Genomic DNA, 21,672 nt, shown 5'->3' on the forward strand with positions numbered 1-21,672 from the left:
TGTACAACGTCTGGCATCTCCATGAGCCTGGAAGGCCTGCACCTGTCTTTATTGTAACCCTTTAGGACAGAGTATTTTCTAAAGTATTTTGTACATTTCCATGTTGTCTTACCCAGGGAATGTTGTAGAAAGGGCCTTGAATGATATTTGGACCTGGTATAAGCTTTCATACCTAGTAAAAGATGCTTAGTAAATATTGTTGAATGAAAAATTAATGATTTGGTTTGAAAAATAATTTTTATTATTTCTTATTATGGTGTAGATATGTTAGAAAGTATAATAAAAGAGAAAGGCTTTCCTATAGGGGAAGGAAAGACTTAATGATGTCTTTCTCTGTCAGACTTATCTCACTTAGCATAATGGCCTCTGTTGTGGCAAATGGCAAAATTTTGTCCTTTCTATGACTGAGTAATATTCCATTGTCTGTATATACCACATCTTCTTTACCCATTCATCTGCTGATAGACATTTAGGTTGCTTCCATATCTTAGCAGTTGTCAATAATATAAACGTGAATTTTTTGTGTTGCTCATAAAGAAAGTTCTGGTGGGGCGTCTTTAGTTTATTATGAGTTGCTTGTTGTGATTGTGGGTCTCACCACACTGCTTTACCCCCTCTTCAGTTTCTTTGCCTTTTCACCTGTGGGTTTCTCTTTTGTAGGAGCTGGTGGTGATGGGCGCCCCAGGCTCATTTTATTGGTCTGGGACAGTCAAAGTGCTGAACCTCACAGACAACACCTACTTCAAACTGAATGATGAAGTGATCATGAACAGGAGGTACACCTACTTGGGTGAGTAGCTCAGGGGGGTGACAGGTAAGAAAGGGGAAGTGGGAATGACTGCCGCCAAGCTTGCCGGTGATTGCTTTACTGGTGGGGAGCGGAGTTCCTTGGCTTTTTCATCTGTTGTTCTAGTTAGTTGCACTTTTAACCAGGATACCTCAGCACTGAGCCATACACACAGAAGGCAGATAGGAGAACAAAGCAGGGAACTAAATTCAAACTGTGTGATTTCATTAAAAAGCTGCCAGCTGAACCTCCAAAGAAGCAAACATTTTCTTTCCTTATTTTAGCAAATACTTGGGTCCAGATGATAGATACAAAATGAATGCGAGAGAATTCTGGTTTTCTAGGACTTTCCTGTGGATGAGGTCGCTGCTTCCTGGTCACAAGACTGGCTGCAGATAGAAATAATAAGAACCAGACATGAGCATGACAGATGGCACCCCAATCCTAAAGTTTAATTAAACGCTTAGGAAAACTTTTCTTATTTCTCAACCCTTTTAATCCTCTGGAAAGAAAATATACACAACTTACGTGAGCAGTCACCAGGCCAGAATGACCCGGGACAAGCCCATGCTTATTAGAGAACAGAGAGGGGCTGTCTTTGCTTGTGTAGAAGACAATTAGACATGCTTGCTTTTTTAAAATTCAGGCCCTAAATGCTGCAATTCTGGGCTGAAAATAAAGCTAAATTTAGCAAGACCTAATGATGAGAAAACAGCATCCTTTCACTTACTACACTTAATTCAAATCTGGGGGAGCCCCTTACCGCCTTTTGCATAGAGATTCACTTGTGAGTCGACAGGAGGAACTCGCTGACTTGCCTTTCCCCCTTCTAACTACAAGTTTTTTAGCCAGTAACACAGGCTTTGAGATGTTTACTCAGAGTCTTTGAGGCATTGGTTGTTCTGTGGTCCCAGCTCCTTAACGCTCTCATTTATTGAAGACTTACTCCATGTCAGGCTCTGCATATTATTTCTTTTAATTCCTGGAACAATTTTATGAGGCAGCTGTTATTTATGGGTAAAGAAACCGAGGTGAAGAAGTCATATAATCTGTCAAGGTCCCAGGGTTCATCAGTGGTAAAGCGGGGGGTTGAACCTGTACTTTCTGAGCCCAGAGTCTAGGTGCTCAGTAGACAGCACAATCCAGTGGTGTGACCTCTCCCTGGGACGGGGAGCTCCTTGAGGAGGGGAGTTGGCTGACCTTTCCAGGTCTTGGTATAGTGCCTGGGGCAGCACATGTTGATTAGATCGGAGAATGACGAGAAGGCAGAAAAGAGCCCAGTTTGGACATGGCCTTAGGGTCAAGGATAGCCCCTCTGAGCCTCAGGGCCTGTGGCTCTTCCCATGTGCCCGTCAGAGGCCCTCATGCCTTAGAAGCTCATGCACACGGGGTCACGTGAAGCTCCGAGGGCACTCATGATGCTCTTAGGGAATATGAACCTCCTGTCTGAGAGAAATCAGTCACCTGGTGAGTAAGAATTGATCATAATATGACATTATTACAAAATGCAAGCATCTTATGATCATAGCACCAGGGTTAGCAGCTGAGGAAAAGGTTTGCAGAATACATGGCAACCTGTACAGGGTTTCTGCTGCCAGCGGGGCTCTCAGAAAACAGGGACACTGAGACCAAACTCAGACAACTTTTACCTTTACTTCTAGATTCCTTTTGCCTCCAGATTCTTTGCTCAGCTATCCTTCTGCCCACCCTCCAACTGTAAGCTTTTTTCTTCCTTTTCTGAGGAAGGGATGTGTGTAATAGCTCACGACAGGAGCTTGGGAGGCATACAGATTGGATCTGAATCTTGCTGAGTAATAGCAGACGCATTGCTTACCCACGTTTAGTCCTCGTGCCCATATTTGTGAAATGGAAGAAATAATCATATCTTCCTCATAGAGTTGGGAGATTAGAGACAGTGGCATCTGAAGACCTGTGTAAGAATTTCACAACAGTTTTATTCACAATAAAGTTGAAATAACAAGAGACAACCCAAGTGCCCAGCTTTAGGAGAATAAAGACATTATGACGTAGTCACACAAGAGAACATACTCAACCATAAAGAGAAACTACTGCTATAGTCAGCAGCATGTACTAAGCCTCACAGATGTTATGGGTTTTTAGAAAATAATCATTTTCATTTATTTGGCTGCGCTTGGGCTTAGTTGTATCATGCCAACTCTTCACTGTGGCATGCAAATTTTAGTTGCAGCATGTGGGATCTAGTTCCCTGACCGGGGCTCGAACCTGGGCCCCCTGCATTGGCAACGTGGAGTCTCAGCCAACAGGCCACCAGGGAAGTCCTCAGATGTTATATTGAGTGACGTTTAGAGCAGGCACAGTAATGCATGGTGACGGAAATCAGAGTGAGGTGACCTGTAGTGGGTAGTGACTGGGAGAAAGAAAGAGGGGACCTTCTGGGCTTATGATTCTGTGGTTATAGTCACTCTGGGTGGTGCCTGCATAGTTGTGCCCATGTGTCCACATTTGTTAAATTCTACACATCGGATGTGTATAATTTACTGTATGAGAATTGTATTTCAGAAAGGAACAACGACAACAAAAAAACAGATGTAGAATGTTTAGCATAGCACCTGTTCAAAAGAGGACACTCAGAAAACACTCTCTCCTGCCCTGGGTCCTTGTGAATGTGTCTGTCTGTGAGATGAGCCACTCCACAGTGAGAAGGCTGACAGCTGCCGTTTGTTCCTGGGCTTCCCGGCTCAGCGGTGAAGAATCTGCCTGCCGTTACAGGAGATGCAGGAGGCTCAGATTTGATCCCTGGGTCAGGAGGACCCCCTGCAGGAGAAATGGCAGCCCACTCCAGTATTCTTGCCTGAGAATTCCACGGACAGAGGAACCCGGCGGCTACAGTCCATGGGGTCACAAAGAGTCAGACACGACTTAGCGACTAAGCACACATGCAGTTTATGTTCCAGATAAACTGGATCATAATTGTCCAGATAAAGGATGCTTGAGAGACACTGGCTTCTGATGGATCTTTTTCTTCTCTCTCAAGCTCACCCTTGGTTTCTGTCCTTTGCAGGCTATGCAGTTACTGCCGGCCACTTTTCTCACGTGTCCTCCACGGACGTGGTTGGAGGTGCCCCGCAGGATGAAGGCATTGGGAAGGTGAGGAGGAGAGTGTGTGAACCAGCATGGGGTCAGGAGGGGAAGCGCACTGCCTCTTTTTAGAGGTTTGTCAGCTCACATTGATGTGAAGATGCTGCTGGATAATGATGAAATATTGAATCACCTATCTTCACTCAGCCTCTTTTGAGAATTTAATTTGGAAGCTTCATCAGAGTGTGAACACTACTCCCAGACCTCTCTGTCTTCTACATGTTATCATCTGAGAATGTTTTACACGACTGACTCTGTATTATTTGAGAAACGATTAAGATTGACCCTTGACATCATGGCATCCGCCAAAGAAATGGTATCTAGTGCTACCCAACCCCAAACCCTCCCCTTTCCCATACCCTTTCAAAATTTGACTTAATGGAGCCAAGTCTAGTCCCAGATATCTTTGGGGATTTCTTTATTTTTAGGCCTAGATTCTCATATTTTTTGTTTTTCTCCAATGTTTTAGAACAAGATCAGTTCAGCCCAGAAGCTAGAGTGGGAATATATGGGTCTGTTTCCCTAAACTGTCTGTCCAGAGTGTAGAAAAGGCTGCCCATGAATATAGGGCAATCAGAATCCCTTTGGGAATCATGGCATCTGTGAGGCCTGGTATATGAAGAATCGTGCTTGTTGGATCTTTAGCTTCAGGCTGCAGGAAATCAAGTTGAGTCAGTCCAGATGAGTCGGGAATCTGTATTTTAACGAGTTCTGTAGTTGTCCTATAGGTAAGACTGAACAGAGGAATGTCTTTAGTTTGAATCCGTTGGGGTGGACACATGATAGAATCTGGTTGTATCTCCATGGATTTGGAAAAGTGGATTCTGGAGAGGCTCAGATGGACCGAGGCCACTGTTAACTGGAGCCTTCAGCTAGATGCCAGTCTGATCAGCAGACGAGGCGTGACTGCTGGGCGTTCATGAGGGTTATTTTCCAGAATCCTCCTCGGCAGGAGTTAGAAGTTGCCACTCATGTTTCTGGAGCATGTGCCTCCTCCCCTGGTGACACAGATGTCATTTTCCTTGCAAATAAAGTCAGATTAAAAACCCAGGGCCTGAGTATAGGGGAGGTGGGCAAATGAACTCTGGTAACTTCAAGCAAGGGTAGGTCTTTCTGAGCCACATGAATTCCTCTACATGGTAGAGGGACGGGGCCAAGAGCCGTCTCCATATTGATAATCTCTTCTGGGAGGAGCTGCGTGTGACCAGGCATCTCTGTAGCATTGGCAAACGTGCCTCCCAGTTCACAGTGATACGGATGCCTTGGTGCTGACAATCCCATGTTTTTTTGTTTTTTTTTTTTTTAAATCACCAGTTGATTTTAAATCACCAGTCAAGAAAACTTGATCTAATTGTATTGTCTTTTCTTCAGATGGTTGGGATAACTGTGTAGTCCTGTCAAGTCTTAGGATGAGAGTGGTACTTAAAACTGATAGAGCCAGACAGAGGGCCTCGTGGATCTAGTTAACAAAGACAAACATGAAACTGCTGCTTTCAGCCAGAGTGCATGAGAGGCAGTGGGGACACTGGTCGTAGTTAGCAAAGCTGGCGATGGTTCCATAGTCCAGGCTTGAGAACTGGCACACACTTGCTTCCTGAGGCCCCCAGGATGGACCTCTGGCCTCCAGGATCTTGGTGGTCATCATTTCTGGTGTCAGGGCAAGAAAGCATTTGCAGTAAGCTGGACATTCCTTACCCCACGGGCGGCTCCCCAACACTGATTCTCATGGGACATTTGCTCTTCCTTTAAGATGCCACTTGGAAAAGAACTTACATACTCAAGTCATCTAGGAAGTTCTGTGCAAATAGTCCTCACTGTGGTGGAGATTCATGGTGTACATGCCGATGCTAAAGGCTCTAAAAGGTCCCCAGTAAAAGAATTTGTTTAATTATGCCATTTCCCGAACCAAACTCATATTTATCCAAGCAGATCTCCTGAAACTAATGTTCTGTGGGACCACTTTGGAAAACTGCTTTGTCTAAAATACTCACGTCTACCCCTCTGTCTTACACAGTCAGACCTCCCTATCTGTGTTTCCACACCTGTGGTTTCAACCAACCATGAATGAAAATAGGAAAAAAAAAAATACAGGAATTTCCAAAAAGCAAAACTTGAATTTGCTGTACAAATGTATTTATACATTGTATTTGCAACTATTTACATAGTGTTTATATTGTATTAGATATTCTAGGTAACGTAGAGATGACTACATAGGTTATATGCAAACACTATTTGCTGTTTTACATACAAGGCTTGAGCATCTATGGATTTTGGTATCCCATGGGTTCTGGACCCCATTTACTGCAGACACCAACGATGACTTTACTGTGATACTTGCTAAAGCCCTAACTAACTGGAGTGAAGGAAATGTTTCAAGGAAGAAAATACTTCTCCTAGGAGTTGATTTTTTGGTAGCAGTTTGGAAGCTCCTTGGGCCTTACTGGGCACAGCCTCCATAAATGATGTGGTTCAGGAGGCATGGGGTTGATTTCTGCCTCAGAATTAAAGGATACTTTCTTTGTAAAGTTGGTAAAATAACTTGTCATCAGCTAGTGTAGACAAACTTGTGTGTCTGTTCAGGCATTTAAATAGGATCCCCAAGAGAATACTCATAAATATCAAAAAATTGCTTGCATCTTACCTAGATTCTTTTTCCTTCCACAGGTTTATATTTTTAGAGCTGACCGAAGATCAGGCACCTTAATTAAGATTTTTCAAGCTTCTGGTAAAAAGGTGAGATCCTTGGGATTAGTGTCTTTTTGTTTGTTTGTGAGATGTCATCATGTGGGAATCAGTTCTTATTTAGAAAGTTGGCTTAAAGGCCTGTCTGTGCCATGCATTTACATGTTGGTTCTACCGCATGTTGGAGCCTGGACCTTCTCAGCATCGTGTGTGGCCTGCAGAATCCCAGGTTCATTGCGTGTTGTAGAGACAGGTAGCAAGATGAGTTTGTACGTGACTGAGTTATAGCACAGAAGTCTTAAAGGTTGTCCATGGTTCAGATACTTCTCAGAAAGACTGTGCGCCCTGTTTCTCTCTGCCTTTCTGTCCTTCTCTGTCTACCTTTCTCCCAACTCCCCAAAGATCAGGCATTGTTGAGTACAGATATATAGCCGATTATTTTCAGAGGAGGCCCGCACACAAGTGGTTCTGCCTCTCCCTTATCTCATCAACCCAAAGCTGCCCCTCCTCCTCAATCCCCAGCCCTCTGCCCTCATTGCCATAGGGACCGTTGCCCCACAAAAACCAAACAAAGCTCACCCGGTTCCTTTTAGGACTTTGAAATAGAAATAGCTGGGGAAGGCTGCCCTGAAATTAGTCCTGGCAAGGTTTATCTGCCTGTGTCATCTTGTTATCCTTACCCTCTTGCTAATTCTCTTCCCATTTCCTGTAAGTTTCCATTATATATTGTACCATGGTCTGAAATTAAGCCAGGTAGAGATTCCTTTGGTCAACAAGTACCATTTTTCATGGGCTTATCAGTGGTGCACACCTTAGCCTGGCTTCAGTTGGCAGGATTATTTGGTGAGACCGGCTGCAGAAAGAGAAGGCAAGTTTAGGCAGGGAGTGAAGGGGGTGATTCGGAGGCTCGTCTTGGTGGAGGCCTTAGTGAGCTCTGGGAGGAAGCACAGAATGCCTGGGACTTGGGAGGGAGATTCAAGGAGATAGGTAAAATCACCTTTTGACGTTCCTATCATTACCCTAAGAAAAGTCGGGGTGGGGCGTGGAAAATGATTGTTTCCTTCCAGGGTGGGCCACGTGCCCCAGTTCAGGTCCTGCTGTGTCACACCTGCCCCCTGCCAGCCTGGCACCATCGCGTATTGTTCTGCTGGGGAATCATATTCTGAGTTCCAAAAGTCCCACTCACAAGTAGAGCTTTTTTTTTGCAGTTTTAACAGCCTTCATGTGTATTCTTAGTATATAACTGTCATAACCTTTTCAATAAGACATACATCACCCGAGCCAGTTCTGTGAGCTTTTCCCTGAGAGCAGTGCTGTCTTCCCCCGGGAACTATGCTGGCCTGTGTTATTTTAACATTTCCAAAACCCCAAAGCAACAACACTGGAAAAAGTCTGTGAGCGATTCTGCAAAAAAAGGATTTCCAAGCACCTCTAAAGTTAGAAAAGAAATAACCCCCATGCCATTTCTGAGAAAGAGTTCCAAAGAGCAAGTAGGGGTAAATGTAGCCTAACGTTTTAGTTCTTTCTCCAAAAAACATCAGTGGGTGAGTTTTCCTGTGGAAAACCCTCCCTCCCTTTCCTCCCCTTCCAGTATACTGGGCTTGAAAGCATGAAATTAAGGATCCCTTCTCCCCCCGCGCCCCGCCCCAGCTTTACTGAATATGATTGTTATATAACACTTTTAAGGTGTACAGCCTGATTTGATACACATATGTACTGTGAAATGATGATCACAGGGAGGTTTGTTAGCACGTCTGCCACCTTACATAACTACTATCTTTTAAGGACTCTTTAAAGTGAGCTGTGGGACTTGAACCCACCTGTCATCCCATTTCTGGAGCATCTTCAGGTTCAGCTGTCACTGTGCCTCCCCCCTGCTTCCTGCGTCCCCACCTCCGCTGCCCGCTGCCCGCTGCCGCGCCCAGGACAGACCCACTTGATGCTGGTCTTCCTGGTGTAACCAGCCGTCCACAATTGCGCCCTTTCTCCTTCTCAGAGCCCTCCTGGTTTACATGAGAGCTCTCATGGCTGCCCATCTCTGCCTGAGTTGTGGGCAGGTTTGGGGGAGCAGATTTGAGAGTGGGTGGCATGAAAGGGAAACTTCCTGAGGACGTGATGATGTGGGTTCTGGCGCAGACCAGCCTGCAGATCAGCTCAAGTGTCCTCATTATGACACAGCGGGGCTTCCTGAGGAGGGGACCAAGGGCCAGCTGTCTCCCCTCCCAGCTACAGAGCTGCTCTTCCTTTTCCTCCAGGCTCTTCTCGGCCTCTCCTTGAATTGCGGTGGCATCCGTCCTTCGCTTCTGCCCTCTTGTTTCACCATCTTCTAGCTTTACCCCCGTCATCATCTTGCTGATTTTGAAATAGACCATTGCTCCCTTTAGATGTCTTATTCTGCTTTTGTCAAAAGAAATGAGAAATTCTTGTCCCTCTGACTTCTCCATTATTACAGCAGGAAAGGATATGACCCCAGACTTTCAAAGGATGTCTTTGCTTTACCCCTGTGTCTGGAGCCACACTTAAAGGAAGGTTCTGACTCAGGAAACCCCCGGTCCACTTCTGCTTTTGTGTGACCAGAATCTGGTCAGAGTTCTGTCTTCTGGCCTCACCGTAAGAGAGACAAAACCCGAAAGGGTTCTGGTCTTCACTGGTTGACATCCTTTGTAAGGTGCACTTAAGAAATCACCAATACACGTGCAATTCTGTTGCTAATAGAGGCATGTGTGTGCATGCTCAGTCACTAGTGTCCGACTCTCTGTGACCCCATGGACTGTAGCCCATCAGGCTTCTCTGTCCATAAAGGCATGGATTGCCATGCTCTTTCCCAGGAGATCTTCCCTAACAAGGGATTGAACCCGTGTCTCTTACGTCTCCGGTATTGGCAGGCGGGTTCTTTACCACGAGCACCAAGTGTGTCCCCACATTTCCAGGTTGTTGGGAGAGCTCTGCTCTGGGAATACTCACCCCAAAGCATGTCATTGCCACATCCAAGTTTTATTGCGTTAACTGAGCATGTGAGGTGTTTATATGTCAAAACGTAGATAGGAAACTTCACGTACGGGGATTTCTGATTGAACACCGACGAAGATGCCAAGTTAAATAGTCCTTTGGAATGAAACAAATAGTTCCCCTGGGACTCAGCCAGAGAGAACAGCCAGCAACTTTGGTCTTCATGGCCTTGCCTGGGTCTTAGCGGTTTCTTTTATGAAAGTCAGGATAGGGATATTGGCAAGGCCACTGAATTGGTGACCATCAACTGGTTTCTGCCCCCACCTCCATGATTCTGAAACTTCCCCATGCTCTTCTTCCTTGGGAAGGGGTGAGTGGGAGTGGGTGGAAGTGGCATTGACATGTGACTGGGGAGGGGCTTCTGAGTCCTGTCCCAGGCCGGAGTTGCAGGAAATAGACCAAAGTACCCTCCACCTCTCTCAAACTCCCCTGGGTTAACTGCCAACAAACAGCAAAAGAAAATGCTTGTTCATGTCTGTAAAACCAGAGCCTTTTTACTTGAAAACATTTATTTTAAAAGGATAGCTTTTTTTTTTTTTTTTATAAATTAAAAACAGAGGTCACAGCCCTTGGAAAGGACACAGCCTACAAAAATGTTCATTTGGTCTGCATGGTATATTTATTTATTATTTTTTAATATGAATTAGTTGTCAGCATTTTAAAAATAGGCAATTCAAATAAAATTTTAGAGCTTCGGTTTCTCTTAAAGGATGAGGCAGTCAGCCTCTTCTGGGTCAGTCAGGAGTTGACTTCCCCGGGTGGAAGTTGCTCCTTTTACTGGGCCCGTGGACTCTGGTTTGCCGCAGTCTCCACCACTCTCTGTTGTTTCTTAGACAAATGAGCTGAGCGTCACTTGTCACCTGTCAGCATGCCTGTGCTATCATTTGCTTTTCTCTTATACCTGTTATATCACCTGTCTGGATCCCATTGGCTTTTGCGTTTGAGACCCCTGATTTAAAATAACAGGTCCTGAGTCAGAGAAAGACAGATATCGCATTGTATCACGTATATGTGGAATCTAAAAAAAGTGATGCAAGTGAACTTGTTTATGAAATAGAAACAGACTCACAGACTTAGAAAACGAACTTATGGTTACTGAGGGGGAGGGGGAGAGGGGTAAATTAGGAGTTTGAGATTAACATATGCACACTACTATATATCAAATAGATAAACAACAAGGACCTGTTGTATATATAGCTCAGGGAACTGTTTTCAGTGTCTTATAATGACCTGTAATGGGAAAGAATCTGAATAATACATCTCTGAATCACCTTGCAGTACACCTGAAACTAAACACTGTATGTCAACCATACCTCAGTTTAAAAAAATGGTAAAAAAAAAACACAACAAAACAGGTACTGGATAAAGCTGTGATTAAACCAGTATAACCTGGCTGTATTCCCTCATTCGTCAAATAATGTTATGAGCTGTACATTCTTCTATTACTTCAGCTCACACCTTCCTAGCCAGTCTTCAGTTTTACCCAGGATTGGGCAAGGGTATTCTGTTTTCCATGTAACATTTATTTTCATGTCTGTCTTCTGTTGTGAAATTCCATATTCCTAACTTGCTTGGCCTTGTCAAATGTCTGATATATGAGGCACTTTTATTATGGTTATAACCTATGTCTGCAGCCTTAGCTCGCATTTGTAAAAGCAGTACCTCATCCTCCTGGGATTGGTCCATTTGTTTCCCCTTTGGTGGGGCTCCAAGTCAGTGGCATGGGTCTCGCATTGACGGGGGTCCTCACATGGCTGCCAGGAGGCATGGGGAGTTGGGATCTCACTGTTGCCCAAGCATTCTTGCTTCCAGGGCAACATAGCTGGCACAGGCTCTGAGGGGCTCAGTAGCAGATGCCTGTCAGGCTGGGGGTCTGGAGGAAGGCGCAGGGGCCCCGTGTGTGAGGGCGGACACTGAACACTTTGTTGCAACTCGACTTGGTTGCAGATGGGCTCTTACTTCGGCTCCTCCTTATGCGCAGTTGACCTGAACACAGACGGCCTCTCCGACCTGTTGGTGGGGGCCCCCATGTTTTCTGAGATCAGGGACGAAGGGCAGGTCACCGTCTACATCAACAAAGGAAACGTGAGTACAGAGCTGGGCAGCATGTGGATGGGGTGAGGGAAAGAGACGTTGGCCCGTGGAGTAGTGACTGAGACCCATCACCCAGAGGAGGTGAACAGACTTGCTTCCTACCTTCAAGAATCTCCGTGTTTCATCTATGCAAAGTTACATGCACTGTGATGACTGCAGACACACAGGGGTCCAGAAATATTCAGATGACTGGCACTGAGGACTCCTCATGTACCAGGAGCCGTTTCTCTTGTTTCCTGTGAATGATCTCAATGACATGTGCATGTGGTATCAGGGGGTCCCCATTTTTCAGGTGAAAAAACTGAGGCTCAGATAGGTTAAGACAACTGCCCCAAATCACACAGGTAAAAAGCGATGGGGCTGTGATTTGAAATGTGGGCAAACTGACTTTGGAGTTAGCATGCCTTATCTCTAGGTTATGCCACCTCCCCCGGAGTATGTACACAGAGAAGCCTTCTCAGAGGACATGATGGCTGGAAGGAACCTTGAAGGAGAATAGGAGTTAGACAGACAGGTGGGAGTGGGCTGGGAGCTGGGCAAAGTAAACTGAGGTGTGAGGCAGTGGGACCACAGTTCAGCGTGGTGGGACTTGGATGGGGGGTTAGGTGGGGACAGCACAGTGGCCACGGGCTGTAGTCACGATGTCCCTTAATCTGCAGAACTGTGAAAAGAGCATGGCTGGGTCAGAAAGCTGTGTCTGCAGCACAGTGGAAGGTGGGTGGGGGCAGAAGCTGAGGGACGGCAGTGCACCCGTTGGGGCAAGAGACCAAAGAGAAAGCAGGATCGTTGCAGGATCTAGAAGAAAGAGTATTCAACACGAGGGAAATGGTTCAGTGAACAAATCCTGTGAGCACCAGCCTTTTAGCTAACTTGAGAAAATGCTTATGAGATAATCAGTGACAAAGCAGGATAAAAACTGCATATAAATCAACCTTTAAAAATATACAAAATACAGACACGTGCACTGTAATGTTCATCGCAGCACTGTTTATAATAGCCAGGACATGGAAGCAACCTAGATGCCATCAGCAGACGAATGGATGAGGAAGCTATGGTACATATACACCATGGAATATTACTCAGCCATTAAAAAGAATTCATTTGAATCAGTTCTAATGAGATGGATGAAACTGGAGCCCATTATACAGAGTGAAGTAAGCCAGAAAGACAAAGACCAATACAGTATACTAATGCATACATATGGAATTTAGAAAGATAGTAATGATAACCCTATATGCAAAACAGAAAAAGAGACACAGAGGTACAGAACAGACTTTTGGACTCTGTGGGAGAAGGCGAGGGTGGGATGTTTTGAGAGAACAGCATCGAAACATGTATATTATCAAGGGCGAAACAGATCACCAGCCCAAGTTGGATGCATGAGACAGGTGCTCGGGGCTGGTGCACTGGGAAGACCCAGAGGGATCAGGCAGGGAGGGAGGTGGGAGGGGGGATCGAGATGGGGAACACATGTAAATCCATGACTGATTCATGTCAATGTATGGCAAAAACCACTACAGTATTGTAAAGTAATTAGCCTCCAACTAATAAAAATAAATGGAAAAAAATATATATATATACAAAATACATAAAGTTAGTAACAGATCTCTCTGGGTGGTGGTGCTTGGGTAGATATTTAGTTTTATCTTTATACAAACAATGTAATTCTTTCATAATCAAAAAAGTTAGTAAAAGTGTACTTTTAAGCTGTGACCAAGATGTTGAGTTAGTTAAGTTATCCTCGTTGGGAGGGGGTGGTGGTATTAAGCTAAAGCTGGGTGGGCAAGGGAAAAGAAAGAAAGGGAAGTTATGTAAAGAGGAGCCAGGGGATGTTAGAGCCTCGGACTTTCTTGGATATTTACAAGCTCTTTGGGAAGATGCCTCATGGTACCGGTTGCAATGGCACCTGCTTCTATACTGACCTTCCAGGAAGGGAGACAGGGCAGGCAAGGGGAGAAGTGAGGCAGTCATTACGGAGATGAGAATGGTCAGCATTCAGTGGCTGTCGGCCACTGTGTATGCAGGAGACTGACTCGGTGTTTGCACGGGTGTTAGCTTGTCAGGCAATAAGGTGACCAGCCCAACAGCCCCAGGGCATGGAATCTATGAGCAGGATCATTCCCCAGATCTTCTTCAGGCATGTGGCTCCCACACAACCTATGGCCAACCAATGTTTCTTAATGCCTTGGGATTACCAGAGTACCGGGGTATTCTTATTTCTGTTGAACTTCATCCTATGTGATGAAAGATTTCAGGGCAGTGTGGAGCAGTGGGAAAAATTGGTGACTTGCCCTTGAATGTTGGTGTTCCCACTGACACACATAGCCTGTGTGATGTGGACAAATAGCTTGAAATCAGCGGCTCAGTTTGCTCATCTATGAAGTAGGCAGAGTCATAAGGTCTTCCGTGTACAGTCACTGTGTGATTTAAATGAGGATGTGAAGATACAGTGCCTGGTACATGCCAGGAATCAATGTTTCTCCTCTTCACCACGCTGATGGGAGGAAGTCAGCACATATTTGTGTTGTGGGGTGGGGGTTTCACTGACTTAAGAAGTCATCACATCTTTAGTTTTTGAAAGGTGTTTGTATATAATGGAAAAAAGGTTTAGTCATAATGAAAGCTTTGGGATGGCTTGTGGGGGTCCCGTGGCTCTGAGTGCCTCTACCCAGGAGCAGGGTTAGACGTTCTCGTGCCTCAAAACATTAGATTGTGTGTTAACGCTCTGATGGTCACGTGTCAACGATTTGGGGGCAGAGTAGGTATGGCCTTGACTGTCGCCATCACCACTGACCCTGCCTTCCGTTGGTTGGTGTTTGCTCAAGAAACACAAACCAGATATGAAAATGGGTACAGTTTTGTGTCCTGTTATCACCGCTTTCACCCCTTACCCAAGGACTACTGGGTATCAGTTTTTCTGAACCATGAGTCCCTCTGTTGAGATCACTCATACATGCATCCTGTGAAACAGCTTTATAAACTTGTACCAGAGGCACAGGAGATCAGAAATGAAAATATGTATTCCTTTAAAACAACTTTGGGTATACTGTGGGGAGAGGAGACCGTGAGGACAGGCAGGTAGGCAGGTAAATAGGTTGGTGGAGAGTGTTAGGACCGGAAGAGGTTCAGTCATTGGCCAACAGTGTGTCTCCTTCCCTCTAAAATGTGTCTCAGGTGATCAGAGACCCCCAGGAGCCCAGGTGGGAGGGCCTCCTTTTGCCCGTGGGTCGGGGGGACGTCTGGGTGCCTGGGATTCTGCCCAGGTGTTTCCTGTCCGTGGGTGTGCGGCGCGGAAGGGCGGCATTCCCAGCTCTGCTTTTTCATTCTTTTTTTGGTTGTTCGGTTTGTTTTTGTTTTGTTTTCCGTTTTCCCTCCATCCTGTTTCCCAGGGAGTCCTGGAGGAGCAGCTGACCCTGAGTGGAGACGGTGCCTACAACGCACACTTCGGGGAGAGCATCGCCAGCCTGGGCGACCTGGACGATGACGGGTTCCCAGGTCAGTGAGCTGGCTTCTGTCCTCTTACCTGGCCCTGCTGCGGGCACTCCAGGATCTACCCGCCCGAGGGAAGGCCCGTGCACGCACTCGAGGCAGAAAATACCCGTGAGACCACGTTTTCCATGTAGACACAGGGCTGAGCCCTGACTCTGATGGAGGTTTGCTTCTGTGAAATCCCTGCCCGTCAGCTCAGCGCATTAGGGGCTTCTGTGGCGGCCAAGTCTGAACCAGCTTCCTCTCGCCACAAACCCTTCTTGTTTCTGAGCCTCTGATGCTCTATGATGCTCTGAGAGCGCGCTGGGCTGGCTGAAGGTGTATGTTTTGGGAGGGGTGGAGGTGTGTATGCACAACCTCTAGTTCTGTTTGGCCTGAAGTTCTATTTTGGTCGGTTCAGTCCTTCCTCCCATCACCGTATGTGCCGGGTTCAGACACCAGGACAGTTGGGGGCCATGTCACTGGTAGAGAGAGCTAAGGCGGAATGTGGAAGACGGGCCTCAGGCAGGCATCCAGGCTCTTTTGAAACCATAATTCCACTGGCCGTAGAGGGCTTCTTTCAGATATTGGGGACCTCTGCTTGAGGTTGGGTGGGTGATGCCCCTCACCCTTGACTTCCCATCTCTAGACACATGACTTTTGTTAGAAGCACATTGAAGAAAGGGAGAAAGATCTCAGCTTTGTCTCAGGAGTTGTCAGTTTGTGAGAGTAACACAGTTTTTTGTTGTTGTTGTTCTTTTTTTCTTTATAAAGTGAATGCCGTTTCATATAATTCCTTTACCCAAGGATAGAGTTGACTTTCTCAGCTATGCAGTAACCATTGTCTATGGAACTCTCTTCTCTGATGGACCGACATTAGGGTGTGTGGTTGATATTCACATTCTTTTATTGCACAAGTTAACAATTTATCCTGTGAAGATGAGGTAGAAATTGTTCTGGTACTAAACTCTTCTCAGCTTCTATAATTTTCTTTCTACTTTTTTTTTTCTGCTGCTAAGAGATCGTGTGCCTAGTTTAATGCCTGAACAAGTAACAGTCAAGAAGTCTCTAGACATCATGCGGGAATTAGAGAATTCACTCTTACATTATTCCACATGGCTTTTTTTAACCCAGAACTGCTTTTTTTCCCCCAGATGTGGCCATTGGCGCACCCAAGGAGGATGACTTTTCGGGAGCAGTGTACATCTATCACGGTGATGCCAGGGGAATGGTCCCTCAATATTCCATGGTAAGTGGTGTGAGAATGTCTTGGTCGATGTTCATACATTCATTCTATAGACGCATACAACACACAACATTGTTCCTGCCTTCACCTTCACCCCCTCCAGTGAAGGACACAAACCATTGATACTGTTTCTTAGATCTGAACATATGTATAGATTCCTACATTTGCTCATATCTAGGGAGGCATTCTGCCTATAGAAGATAATATCCAAATTCTGTAGCCAGAGTTAGAGTGGTTTATTTAAGAAGAGGAGGCTTGCTTTTTCTGGTTACTGCTTTGTCAACCATCTGTGCTGAGCCAACGGATTATATCCTGTAAAATATAACCTAGAAAGACAATGGTCCATGGAGGAGGGACCTGAAAGCTGTCACGGGGCTGTTGTCACAACTGGCATTAAAACTGTCAAAGCCCTGGCTTCGTTCCCCTGGACTTGCGAATGTGGAAGTGGTGAGTTCTGGTTTTTTTTTGCTTGAAGTTCAATCTTGCTGATGGTGTCAAGCCTAGTCCCTGGGAAAAAAGGAAGTCACTTTCTGGACAGAAGCATGATCAGGATGTTTGTGGATATCTGCGTGTAGAGTGGCACAGGCCTGGGTTCTTCTCCCAGCAGGTCAGCAACAGAAAGGAACTGAGCGCGTGTCGAGAAATTTCCAATCAGCCCATACTGATTTACTGAACATTTATTACTTTCTCGCCCCATTCTACTCAAGCTGACACTTGTCGTCACCCAGAAACTTGCCTCATATCTTGAATGTTGGGAAGGAAATAAAACTCTGAACTGAGTCCTGTTCTTATAAAATGTTCTGTAAAATGAAACAGGAAGTATCGAAACCTGTCCGTGTGTGGAAGTCTCCAGGTAGGAAAAGGCTTTACAAGTTGATTTTAAGGGGCAGTACCTACATGTTAAGTTCAGTGTATACTTTCCTAACTGTGCTTCCTGCAGCAGATAAGAGTCAGCTGATGGAGGGTCGAGGGCTGGTTGGTTGGCTCCCAGTTGAGCCCAGGTGCCCTCTCCTGGGTGTCCTGCTTGGCTGACTGATGCCTGCAGGAGGCAGATAGCGAGGGAGGTGCTGGTGAGAGCAGGGACCCTTCCCAAGTGCCGCCTCTGCTATCTTACCTTCAGTCCTCATCACAGCCGTGTGACAGGGGCACCTTTGTCATCCACCTTTCATACACGAGGTGACTCCAGCCCAGGGAGGGGAACTGACCTGCCCATCGTCACCAGCTAGGAAGTAGCATCTTGGCCACTGAGACTTTGCTAGTCTGACTCCCAACCCTCTTATTGCAACCACTGCCCTCAAATCAAATCAGAAAAAGGAATGCTGAGGGAGCTCCATTGGAAAACAGAATTAGGGAAGCTTATTTTGCTGGGAGGCATGTTTACTCCGAGGGGCCTTCATCTACATGGACCACCCTGTGTGCATTAGAAATTAGTAAGTCCGACTCTTTGTGACCCCCATGGACTGTATGTAGCCCACCAGGCTCCTCCATCCATGGAATTGTCCAGGCAAGAGTACTGGAGTGGGTTGCCATTTCGTTCTCCAGGGGATCTTCCTGACCCAGGGATCGAACTAGGGTCTCCTGCATTGTAGGCAGATGCTTTACTGTCTGAGCCACCAATGATTAGGGTGAGAAATGAGTAATGGTGGGAATAAACTCCTAGAGGATTCAGCTGATGTGGCAGGGGGAAGAGGGCTCCGGGAAACGTGGGGGCCACATCCATCCCCAGGGGCTGCTCTCCTCTGGGTCAGGGGGCTCTGTTCCCACTGTCACAAGCTGAAAGTCATCCAGGTAATAGCCATCCTTGGGCAGCCATTGAGGTCACTCTCCACGCTTCCTCCTGGAAGCTTGTTGCTGGACCTGGGAAGCTAATTGCACAGAGAGGCGATTACAAGTTGAGAGACCCCGCTTCCCCTCCTCCCGCGGCCCTCCCGTGTTTTGTGGTGTTGCTGGGAGGGATCCCTGCAGACAACTGAAGTATACATTTTGTGGTCAGCGCGGATTGTCTTTATAGGAAGCAGGGATCAGCAGCTGGATCCGTCCTGCCTTTGTCAGCACGCAGCCTGGCTCGTTAGCTCTAACAAAGAGAAGTGGTTTGGGGCTCTTTAAAAAAAAAAAAAGAAGCAACCGGTGATTACACATTTCCAAGCTCCTAATGTATATGTGATAAGTTTCGTGATTTTAAAAGAAGAAAAAAATCCTTTGCTGCCAGATTGTCCAGGGCCCAGGCTTGGACAGAGCGGGCATTGTGTGGGTGAACTAGAGGAGGAAATCAGAAACAAGTCTGGGCGAGGGGATTGCTTTTCTTTGGCCCAGATTGGTATTATTTCTGCTGGATACATTGTGAGATTGAGGTCTGAAGTTCTTCCATGTTACTCTGTAACTTATTCCTCTTCCTCGAGTTTACCATGAAAAGTGTTGATTTTAAGATCCTCCTGTGCCTTTCTCAATTTGAGAGCCCCCCGGGCATGTCCCGGCAGCCCCTGTGATCTCTCTTCTGCCATCAGGACACCGCATGTAAACCTGGTGAAGCGGAGGTTTCCCAAGGCTCCTGGTTTTCATTTAGAGTTATTAGCACCAAGCGGACTTATCTTCCTGGCTTTATGGCATAATGGCCTGCAGATGTCTGTGGGATAACTTAAGCCTGCATCGCCACCCCCAAAAGGACCACCCCTTCACTCTTCCCCGCTTGTCCCAGCCACAGCATACCTCGGAAATGCAAACTCAGGGCAAGCTGCTGCTCACGACGTTGGACCTCAGAGCGAGATGCTCCGCTTCAAAATGTGGCTTTTAGGAAACACACAGACCCACGTCCATGTTTGCTTAGACAGAGCCACAGGGGAACGTAGGGCTCTGTCTGTTAGCAAGATACTTTTATTCAGTGTTTCCTACAGTGCTCTGATTTTTACTTAACACTTGCATACTTCCTGTTGGATGGTTTCACTGAGGTGGCAGGAGGCGGGTTATTTGCAATTATCGGCTGCTGGGGAAGTCCGTGCTGTCTCATATGTAGGTCCTATAGAAAAACCCCGTCTCCATAGTTGTGACTTCTTTGCAGGAAGGAAAAGAATAAGGCAAGAAAGTCCCAAGTGAGCCCCGGGTATGTGTACACTTGGTTTTGACATGGAGGCTGCTGTGTGGCATGAATACAAAGCATTTCTCTTACCATCCACAACGAGGGCCCTGGGAGGGAAGCCTCACCAGGGAGGCTGTTTAGAGAAAGGGAAGAAAGAACAGGTCAGATCCCAGAACATGGCACTTTGCTGAATGGGAAAGTTTGGCATCTTTGTGTGGAGCGGTGCCACACGAGCATGAGTGTGTGGCAAAGGCTGGGTGTACAATAAATATTCCTGAACCAGTACAGCCTGTGTTATGTTAGCACAGGTTGGACTTAATGACGAAGAAGGGATAAGTACAGATGCTGGTGTGGCCTGCTGGCAGAAGAGCTATCTATGCTGATTGGTTGGTTGAAGGCTGCCTTTCAGGGAGGAGGGCAGCTTCAGCTGACTTTTTTTTTTTTTTTTTCAAATTTCCTTCAGTTTACAGAAGATTCAAGACCATGAAGTTTTAGATGTACTAGGTAGAGCTGTTTCATCCTGTCTGTGATGTTCAGGAGCCTGTACATCTTCTGGTTGGCTTGATGGAGAGGTGGTTTCCACGTGGTCATCTTTTCTAGGTAGATGTGTTGATTCCTGTCCACCTAGGACTGGGCTCACGTGTGCATCTTAGGAGTGTTCCATGTTTAGTACATGTTTATGTAGAGAGATGTGAGGAAAATGTGTTCTGAGGATTCCAGCCAGCTACCCCTGTATAAAAACAAAACAGGACTTCGCTTAGAAATGGCACTTGACCTTAATCCATTTGGAGCTTCATCCAATACATCAAAACACGAACACACTCATCTAGGTGGTTTGTTCATTAGCACCGAACTTAGAAAAAGTTGTAAATGGTGACATTTGATTCAGGCAAGTACTAATAAAGGAGTGTGAGGTCTTCAACTGCCTGCTAAAACCCCCAGTCAAATTCAGATTACAGTTTTTTTTCTTTGACCAACTTCAAGACCAAGTGTCTGAGAGAAGCTGGGCTAAAGCAGTCACGGGTTCTTATTTGTGACTGTGCCGCTTCCGGTGGCTCAATCTCCCTATTATCTGTTTCAGAAGCTGTTGGGGCGGAAGATAAGTCCAGTTCTGCGGATGTTTGGTCAGTCCATATCGGGAGGCATTGACATGGATGGAAATAGCTATCCTGGTAAGCTATTTTTCTTGAAAGGCACATGAGATAAGCCAAGATAACCAGTCTGGTAAGTGTGGTCACATCTATTTAGGCTTAGAAAAATTCACACAGTAGAACAGGGTGTTTTGCTTGGTGTTTGCTTTTTAAGATGAAAGTAGTGTTAAAATTAATTTTTTTCTTCAGTTTTAAGACGACCTGCTCTGAAGGGTTTAAGCACCAGGAGGGTGGATTTTTGTAGTGATTTCCATGGCAGCAAGTTTTTCTGTTTAAGACAAAAAGCCCTCTCCACATTCAGAATATAAGGAGTGAAACCTCGTGTTTTCCGTAATACTTGAGCATATTTGGAGGTGTCTTCCTCTTGATAGGGGAAAAGGAGCAACCCCCCTCCCCCCACCAAACACACACAAGACAAGCATTGAAAGAAATACTTGGAGCAGGAAGAAAACCATGTCCTTCCCCTGACACACAAAACAGACCTTTGCCATTCAAGGCTGGCCGGCTTGTCTTTGGGGTTAATTAATGCCTTGTGGTGGTTGAGGCTAATTGAGTAAAAAATGTATGATTTCAAACCCCGGTCCTCAGTCATATCCGGTTTAGGTGAAATTGATTGGGCAAAGGAATAGTGGTCCCTGTGCTGTTTGAAGGGGATGGCGTAGGCAAGGTGGGGAAGCAAAGAGAAGACATGAAAAAAAATCCCAAGTCATCATGGAATTTAGAAAAAAAAGTCCCTGAAACTGTCATTGTGCTAGCTTGAGAAAATGTTCCTTTCCATTTAAAATTCCTCAGAAGGATCTGTGAAAATGAATGCAGTTCTGTACAGAGTACTGAGTTTCAGAGTTTCCCACAGACAGTAGTTTTGATCATCCTTGTATATCTATGGAGCCAGGAGGAGTGGGAACAGAAAAGGGTCAGTTTTGAGGTCTGTTTCCCTCATAGCTCAGTTGATAAAGAATCCACCTGCAATGCAGGAGACCTGGGTTTGATCCCTGGGTTGGAAAGGTCACCTGGAGAAGGGAAGGGAATTCTGGCCGTGGAC

The 21,672-nt window shown here is 45.9% G+C and overlaps 1 protein-coding gene across 4 annotated transcripts in view; it reads left to right on the top strand.

Annotated features, from left to right (window-relative positions):
• Positions 1 to 21,672, top strand: part of ITGA9 (integrin subunit alpha 9) — a 356,853-nt gene that overhangs the window by 53,305 nt on the left and 281,876 nt on the right. For 3 of the 4 annotated variants that reach the window (XR_011483592.1, XM_070455419.1, XM_070455417.1), the window contains exons 6-12: positions 661 to 790; positions 3,831 to 3,916; positions 6,572 to 6,640; positions 11,546 to 11,683; positions 15,082 to 15,187; positions 16,315 to 16,409; positions 20,561 to 20,651. Coding sequence is in view for 3 of the 4 variants with exons in the window: in XM_070455419.1 (XP_070311520.1) it covers positions 661 to 790; positions 3,831 to 3,916; positions 6,572 to 6,640; positions 11,546 to 11,683; positions 15,082 to 15,187; positions 16,315 to 16,409; positions 20,561 to 20,651 (715 nt within the window). In the remaining variant the exon portion in view is untranslated. The remainder of the gene's footprint in view (positions 1 to 660; positions 791 to 3,830; positions 3,917 to 6,571; positions 6,641 to 11,545; positions 11,684 to 15,081; positions 15,188 to 16,314; positions 16,410 to 20,560; positions 20,652 to 21,672) is intronic. The other variant, XM_070455418.1, reaches the window with a different exon arrangement.

The sequence above is a fragment of the Odocoileus virginianus genome, chromosome 26, assembly GCF_023699985.2.
Source record: "Odocoileus virginianus isolate 20LAN1187 ecotype Illinois chromosome 26, Ovbor_1.2, whole genome shotgun sequence".
Taxonomy (NCBI): Eukaryota; Metazoa; Chordata; class Mammalia; order Artiodactyla; family Cervidae; genus Odocoileus; species Odocoileus virginianus.